General features: G+C 42.6%; 1 protein-coding gene across 3 annotated transcripts in view; it reads left to right on the top strand.

Annotated features, from left to right (window-relative positions):
• The window catches only part of syt7a (synaptotagmin VIIa), a 98,797-nt gene extending 90,835 nt beyond the window's left edge, over positions 1–7,962 (top strand). For all 3 annotated transcript variants that reach the window (XM_058075952.2, XM_078789087.1, XM_078789081.1), the window contains 4 exons: positions 798–967; positions 1,225–1,339; positions 3,218–3,417; positions 5,046–7,962. In XM_058075952.2, coding sequence (XP_057931935.2) covers positions 798–967; positions 1,225–1,339; positions 3,218–3,417; positions 5,046–5,150 — 590 coding nt within the window. In that variant the 3' untranslated portion in view covers positions 5,151–7,962. The remainder of the gene's footprint in view (positions 1–797; positions 968–1,224; positions 1,340–3,217; positions 3,418–5,045) is intronic.
• Positions 7,963–8,997: the final 1,035 nt, after the last annotated feature.

Consider the following 8,997-nt stretch of genomic DNA (forward strand, 5'->3'; position numbering starts at 1 on the left):
TTGGGAAAACCCTTGAAAACTACCTCTATAAGGATTATGACACCATTGTGTTAGTGAGCAGGCCACACAGCTAGGAGACCCAGATTTGATTCCCCGTTCGGGCATCTCTGTGTGGAGATTGCATGTTCTCCCTGTGCATGCGTGGGTTTTCTTTGGGTATTCCGGTTTCCTCCCACATTCCAAAAACATGCTAGGTTAATTGGCGACTCCAAATTGTCCATAGGTATGAATGTGAGTGTGAATGGTTGTTTGTCTATATGTGCCCTGTGATTGGCTGGTGAACAATCCAGGGTGTCCAGCTGGGATAGGCTCCAGCATTCTCTGTGACCCTTGTCAGGATAAGCGGTACAGAAAATGGATGGATACATGACACAATTGTTTATACACAAGTTAAAATGAAATCATTAAAGTAAAAGCTTATTTCACCACAGCGCCATCTGTTGGAGCTGGTGTGGTATTGCCTTATTTGCCACTTATCAAACTGAGCTGCCATGTTGAAATGCCTTGTTGAAGCAGTATTGTTTTTTTTCTTTGCCTACTAAAGTGCTATGATCCTCATTATGGGTGCTTGGCATCACTGTAAAATCTATTTAGATTCACTTTCAAGCAATTTGAGTGAAGTGTTGCTGAACCGCCTTTTAATGGAACTGAATGTGTGGCAATGACAAAGTTGAGTCACGGCGCAAAATGAACATTTTTGCACTTGAAAAATTAAAGTATCTCTTTTGCTACGTTATGAAAAAGTAACTGTACTGTAAGAAATACACTCGCTTTATCTCATTTTGCCTCCATTTTAGGTTTCCCCTATGAGAAGGTGAGAGAGCGCACACTCTACCTTCAGGTGTTGGACTATGACCGCTTCAGCAGGAATGACCCTATTGGAGAGGTCTCAATCCCCCTTAATAAGGTGGAATTGGGCCAGATAAAGACCTTCTGGAAGGAGCTCAAGCCCTGCAGTGATGGCAGTGTAAGAGGGGGAGGGACAACCACTGGGGTGCATGATGATGAATCAATTGCAATGTTTTAATTGCAGTTTTTCACTGAAGTAATTTTGGCTTGACCAAATGGTTTGGTCTTGTTGTGTTCTACATCAGGAATTAGAGCAATGATTTAAGATTACATGATAGTGAGCAATCTGAAATTTGATATTTTCTAGTGAAATATGATATTAGCTCAGATGATTCATGCCACATTGTGTATTTGTGTGTGTGTGTGTGTCCTCAGGGGAGACGAGGGGACTTGCTGGTGTCTCTGTGCTATAATCCCACTGCCAACACCATCACTGTGAACATCATCAAAGCTCGTAATCTCAAAGCCATGGATATCGGGGGCACCTCAGGTAACGTTTTCTCATTGCTTGGTGTTTTCCTCTTCTCTTGCTAAACCTTGCTCAGCAGTCTGCAGTGTCTTTTGCGACTTTGCATCCTATGTGACATTGTGCCACGCGCCAGCTCCATATTTAAACATTCATTGACCCGCTCTGTTCAAAGGACACGTGCCGCCTGACTTCTGAGCAGGGTTATGACATAGATAGCTACATTGCAAGGTGACATTACATCAAGCGTCTTACCTTGCTCCCTTGGTCTTTGTCTCTCTTGTATACTTAAGAGGACTCTCAGCATCCCAGCTAAAATTGGGTCAGGTCAGTCTAATGCTAGTTTTCAAAGTATCAAGCCTCACTGTGGAAAAGGTTTCTTTTTCTTTTTTAAACAGAACAACACAGTTACCTTATAACGAATTACGACTGTTGCTGTCAATTTTCTTCCCGGAAACTTTTTTTTTTGCATGTTAGGTTAGTTGGAGACTCTAAATGACCTATAGATCAAGTGAATGTGAGTGTGAATGGTGGTTTCTATACTGTATGTCTTGTAATTGACTTGTGACCAGTCAGTGTTGTAGAGAAAGGCTCCAGCCAACGCCTGACCCTAAAAAAGTGAAAATAAATTATACATTGAATGTTTTCTTATTTCATAGGTTTTTGTAATTATTTCATAGTTATTTTTGTAGTTTTAAGGTTATTAGAGCATTCTGGACATGAAATAACTCCATTATAGTGACCTTTATGCTCGTACTACCCAATCCCAATACAATGTTTCCACCAATGAGGTGGGAGCAGTTTTTGCAGATAAGCGTAGTCCTGCAAAAAAATGTACTGACCACATTTCCACTACCGATGTTGTAGAAAACCTATGTTACCACTGTTTGAGTTCATACACGGTAAATCAGAGGTCTCCTAACCACTTTTCAAGTAGCTTTCCAAAGGCTTTATTCATTTATTATCAATTCCTGTACCGACAATATTAAAAAGTGGGGTTCGGCAGTAGTTTGGAAGTCCTCTGGAGTGTGATCAATCACAGTAGAGTAGGAGCATGAACTGCTTTTTAAGGTCATGCCATAGTATCTCAATCGGATTCAGGTCTGAACCTTGACTAGGACACTCCAAGGTCTTCATTTTGTGTTTCTTCAGCCGTTCAGTGGTGGACTTGCAACCCAAGTTGGCTTCAGCTTGAAGTCACCAACAGATGGCTGGACATTCTCCCTCAGGATTTAACGTGAGGGGGCAGAATTCATGGTTCCATTTATCCCAGCACGTCTTCCATGTCCTGAAGCAGCAAAACAGCCCCAGACCATCACACTACCACCACCATATTTTACTGTTGGTATGATGTGGTGTTACTTTTATGCCAGATGTAATGGGACACACACCTTCCAAAAAGTTCAACTTTTGTCTCTTTAGACCGCAATGTTCCATTTATCAATTATTCGGTGGTGAGGCAGGAAAACAGCCACCCCAGACCATCATACTACCACCATCATATTTTTCTTTTAGTGAAATGTGGTGATACTTTTATGCCAGATGTAATGTGACACACGTCCAAAATGTCTTGTCAGAGTACGTATACATGTGTTATTAGTATGACCGCTCCCAGTTTTTATATCCATAAATTCACTTGTTTATATGTTATGTCCCCCATGCTCGGGGAATAAGTTGACCTTGTGCTCAAACTGTATCTATCCCGCCAACGGCACCCCTCCCATCCCTTTTCATCAGCGATTGAGGGTAACTGCAAAACTGTCCTACGCCCGTCCAAAAATGACCTTGCATTGTCATATTTGTTGCAGTACACTGCTGTACACAAAGTATTCTATTTAGTCCGGTCCGGACTATTCAGCTTGATCATTGCTCACAAGCAACCTTTTTTTATTCTCATTGTAGATCCCTACGTGAAGGTGTGGCTGATGCACAAAGACAGACGTGTAGAAAAGAAAAAGACGGTGACGATGAAGCGCTGTCTCAATCCCGTCTTCAACGAGTCCTTCCCCTTCGATGTACCCGCCCATGTGCTGAGGGAGACTACCATCATCATCACTGTCATGGACAAGGACAGACTCAGCCGCAATGATGTTATCGGCAAGGTAACGTTTGGGTGGAGGCTTTTTTTTTTGTTGTTGCTCTTTGCAAATGTTGCCACCTACAAGTCCCCTTCAGGCGTTCATCTCGGGTTAGATGCAAATATGAATACATCCAATGATTAATGACACTGTCTCTCATCCATATTTACACTCCATACATAACATAGACACATATCATCAGGCATCAGTGGTTATTTTAATTGAAAATCTCTTCGTTTTAATTAATATAACACATTTACTCACTGCACTTTTTCCGCCGCGCTCTATGCCTTTTTAATGATAAATAAATAGGCTGACTTTTCTAGAGCACATGTCACCGTAGGAATTTAGTATTAAGCCACATTTGCATGTATCATGTAAATGATTTCAAGTCCTTTGACTGGTTTTTACTATTCATGGTAAAACTGGAGCTGGAGCTGTTTAGTTAGGTACTTAGTTGGACTTTAGCTGGGTAGAGAAAAAAATATTCAACCAACTTCTTCAGTTTTTTGGGAGTATAATGCCATCGCTATTGATGGAAGAACATCGATTTTGGTTATTGTCAAGAAAACCATGGAAATGGTTACATGTGAATTTTTAAATTAAACTCTTATGAGCTGTTTTTATTGTCATCATTACATTTTTTCCACACAAATATACCATTAGTTCATTCATTCATTCATTTTATACCACTTATCCTCACGAGGGTCACAGGCGTGCTGGAACCTATCCCAGCTGTTTTCGGGCGAGAGGCTGGACTGGTTGCCAGCCAATCACAGGGCACATATAGACAAACAACCATTCACACTCACATTCATACCTATGGACAATTTGGAGTCGCCAATTAACCTAGCATGTTTTTGGAATGTGGGAGGAAACCGGAGTACCCGGAGAAAACCCACACACGTACAGGGAGAACATGCAAATTCCACACAGAGATGCCCAAGCGCAGAATCTAAGTGTTTAAGATGAATAATGACATTTGAAGAGCTGTCATGTAAGGCCTTGTCAGCACAGTATGTTGCTTTTGAGATACCCAAAGGTGGAATCGAACTTGGGTCTTCTAGCTGTGTGGCCTGCACACTAACCACTGCAGCCCTCCTCTCATAATAAAGGTAATTATAAACATTATAAATGTAATTTTGACCACCTGTGTAGTAAAAAGAGACTGACCAAACTATGACACAAAACTGAAATATTAAGTCCTGAATAAGACCTGTAGTTAACCCCTTCATCCGCCATGAACTATACTCACTAAATGGATTTTGTAGCTATTTATACTTTAAACTGCACTTGACATCCTGAAGTCTTTAATGTTAGAAAGGCTTTCGTGCAGAAAGCTGTCGGTGCAAAACTTCTACTATCGCCATAGGGGAATAGAGCCGTGCTGACAGTCAAGTATGGCTTTAGCGTCAAAATACATTTTAAAGCCCATCTATTATGCAGCCTGTGATAGAGCTTGGTCTATTTCATAGCATTACAGCTTTCTTCCCTGTTGTGTGCACGGTACCAGGTGTTGAACAGTACTTCCTATAAAGTCCCGGTCATAACTGAGAAGTTATTCTATAACTGATATCGGAGTGAGAAAAACAATCAATACCGGAGAGGTTTTAATTTAACAATGTGCTTATTATTGTGCTTCATCTTGTCAGATTTACCTGTCGTGGAAGAGTGGACCAGCGGAGGTGAAGCACTGGAAAGACATGCTAGCTCGGCCGCGCACCAACGTGGCCCAGTGGCACGCTCTCAAGGCCTGATGTCACCGCCTACCTTCCTTCATGGCCGCCCTTCTTTCCCCCCCCGTCCTCCCTCTCCCTTCCAATCCCATCCTTATGCACAAGACTGACTTGCTGCCAGGCTGCGAAACACGGGTACAATTAGCCATCTGCTCTCGTAAACCTTTAAACTTTTTTTTTTTCTTGTTCCCGCCAGCTCATCTTGTTCCTCTTCTCATATACATTTCTATGTCTCGCCGCTTCTCTCTTATTTTTAACTGCCCGTACGTCCCTTTGCACTTTGTGGGGGCTTCTTGTTTCTATGCGTGGACCTTCTCGGCCCTGAACTGCACTGCAGCCTGACCCACTGAAGGTGCCAGTCCCGTGGAATCACAGGGAATGTTAATTAAGTGACATATAATCCTAGTGTATAATAATAATTCCAGGTACACAATTCTATACAGTGTGTACTGTATGTACTAGTACATAAACACATTAGTATATTAGGCTGTAGATTGGCAGAACCCCTCCATACAAATGCGTACTATTCCCTCCCCACCACTGTCTCCAGTGTGCTATATCTTCCATTATGTTGCTGCTTCCTTTTAACTTAAGTTTGGCGGAAGTCGCAGAAAGCAATCAATACTTGGTTTGTGAAGAAACCAGCTCAAGTCAAGATACTGTTGATGATCTCCTCGTTCCCCGTCTATTCGCTCATGTCCTCTTTATCGTTCCCTCTTTCTCACCCTCTGGCATATTATAGTGGACCCATCCGAATTTCCGTTCCCCCCAGCAACCTTACCCTTGCCTCCCCCTCCACCTGTTGTCCGTGTGCTGTGGGTGCTGTGCTGTAGCTCCAACAACAATAGAGGTTAAAAGATATACTGTATATGTACTGAACTTTCTGAAGCTGGGAAAGCAGGAACACAACAAACTCACCAGATGGATCGCTCCTGATTTTTTCCAGACAAATGAAAAAGGAATTGACATGGAGAGAGAAAAAAGAAGACTGAAGGGAAAAAAAACAACAAAAAACAACAACTCAAAACCCAAGACATTACGATGATGTCATTTTTCACAACAACGGAGGGAAGCGATTTCAAATCTTCTTGCGACAAAGGCAACGCAAAGTTTGTGCTGTTTTGTGTGCATGCGGTCCGTCATGCGCGCTCACTTCTATTTGTGTATTGAGCCTATGAATTCTTAGTGCTGCCCTGTGCTCTTGTTTTGCCATGTTGTGCTGAAGATCTCAGAGAACCTCTCCATCTTCTCAACCTCTTTTCTCTGTGGCACATCTGTATTAATGTGTGTCTGCCGGTGCAAGTACTGTATGCTGTGTTTGTCTATATATATGTGTGTGTGTGTGTGTGTGTGTGTGTGAGAGAGAGAGACAGAGACAGATGTGCATACAGGAGCAACACAACTCTGACGCAGCAGTCTTCTCTTTTCTCTTTCTATCTTCTTACTGCCATCTTTTCCCCATCCTCTACTGCCCTGCCTTCTTAACAAGGGCGCGGGGAAGTTCTATCTGCACTTTTTCGAACTGTATTAACAATAATAACCTTAAGGATGGTTTTGATGATGATTATGAAGGGAGAAATGTATGAAAGGGGAGATTGGGGTGTGAGGCTTCCTCTGCTTTGTGACTTGAGGGTGTCGAGATGAAGAGGACAACACAGAGGACGCATGAAGGGCTCTCATCCTCCTCTTTTTGTGCCTCTTGTTTTTTTCTGTGCATGTTCACCGGCATGTGTGTGGTGGATTCCTGTTGGCAGAAAGGAGAGCTTTGCGTGTCACATGGAGGCTTGCCAAGCTGGCATTGTTATGACACAAAGTGTAAAGCATGATCAGAGAAGCAGCTGAGTGACTGACAGCTTCTATATGTTCTTCCCGATGCTGCAAGCATCCAATATGGAGTGGATTTTAGCTTTGGTTGTGACCCAGGATAATAGAGAATTTGATGTCTCTCCACATACTGTATCGCTGTGTTTCACACTCTGTGGGTGTGATTTTTGAAGTAGGACTGATCTGTGACTGTGAGATATTGTACAAGCAGATAATCATTTCCCCGGGTGCTGCCGACCAGCGCGGTTGTTTTAGCGGCTGCTTTGTTTGTCAGCTGAAATTCCCTCACAGTAAATCAAACAGCATCACATTGACAGCATCACAGTTTTTTAGGAGCTACTTGCTCAAAAGCACTGCACTTAAATTTCAGTCGTGAAAGTCCCCTGAGGCATGGTCCTGTCAGCTGTTCAGTTTGACTACAGAAACTGTTATTTCATTATTAATGATAGGTTTGAGCATAGTTTTTATGTCACAGTTGTAGTTGGATTATGTTAAGCTTGATTTGGCTTCTTGTAAAATGAATGTTCAATTTCTTTTTTAAGGTAGGTTGAGTGGAAATTTTACGTCTGCAGTCTTCAGAAGGGTCAGCTGGCGAGTGTGACGTGCCGCTTATCAGCTGTAATTTCTAGACGTGGCCAACCAGGCAAATCTGACAGGTCCACTTGTTGGTGTCTGGAGGAGAGAGAGCAGGTGTGAGAGAGCATGTACTGTCATCCCTTACTATATCGCGTTTTTTCCACAAAGTAAATGATCGCTCCGTATATTATTAGTCAAAACATATTGAAATATAAGCGATACGTATGTAGTATTTTTGTCATGGGGGTAATAACACACAACATTGAGACATTACCTTACGCTACCTTAATACTGCATGAAGTCAGCCATGGCATGACTGGCATGATAGAGTGAAAAAATTTTATCCTCCCATCCCATGTGGAAGTGGTACATTTTTGCCTTCTTAAGTTTAGCTACGATTCCACCCTCGGCCATCTCTGTATGGAGTTTACTCCGGGTACTCCGGTTTCCTCCCACATTCCAAAAACATGCTAGGTTAATTGGCGACTCCAAATTGTCCATAGGTATGAATGTGAGTGTGAATGGTTGTTTGTCTATATGTGCCCTGTGATTCTCTCATAATCTGAACGAGTTCATGTTGAAATTCTTTATTTACAAGTATGTTGCTTTCTGTGTAGGGTGCTTTGTTTGGGTGTTTGATTGCTCAGAACGATACAGCACAGAGTCAATTTTTTTTCATTCATTCATTCATTTTCTTCCGCTTTTCCTCACGAGGGTTGCGGGGTGCTGGAGCCTATCCCAGCTGTCTTCGGGCGAGAGTACGTACACACAGTACACCCTGGACTGGTCACCAGCCAATCACAGGGCACATATAGACAAACAACCATTCACACTCACATTCATACCTATACAATTTGGAGTCGCCAATTAACCTAGCATGTTTTTGGAATGTGGGAGGAAACCGGAGTACCCGGAGAAAACCCACGCATGCACGGGGAGAACATGCAAACTCCACACAGAGATGGCCGAGGGTGGAATTGAACCCTGGTCTCCACTCAACCACCGTGCCGCCATTTGGATTCAGTCATTCCTTTTTTTTTGTATTGCACATACCTTGGCACGCATGCATCAGGTAGAGAGGCTCACGTCATCCTAATGCAAGAGGCAAGTTGGCCTTTGTGAACCCACGTCCAGGATAACATAATTACCAGGTGATGATCTATACAAAAAAAAAGATTAATACTCAAGTGTGTTTCTCAGCTAGCATGGAATCACACTGCGGGTTTGCTGAGGCAACACTCACAAGCGAAAAAAAAAACCCCAAAAAACCCAGTGCGTCCTCATTAGTAACAATGAAGATACTGTGAAGGGATACAATTGCGGAGAATAGTCCCAAAATGATGATTCCTTTCATCATGATTACATGGTGCTCAAGGAGGGCCGTATCACCTCACTTGACCCAGTAAACTGGCAGAATAATGGTGTTATTCTTAGTAACAGCAGGCATGTTTCTGCTGCTGGTGCAAGC

Source organism: Doryrhamphus excisus, linkage group LG1 (genome assembly GCF_037039965.1).
Source record: "Doryrhamphus excisus strain RoL-2023G ecotype Guam linkage group LG1, RoL_Dexc_Guam_v1.1, whole genome shotgun sequence".
NCBI lineage: Eukaryota > Metazoa > Chordata > Actinopteri > Syngnathiformes > Syngnathidae > Doryrhamphus > Doryrhamphus excisus.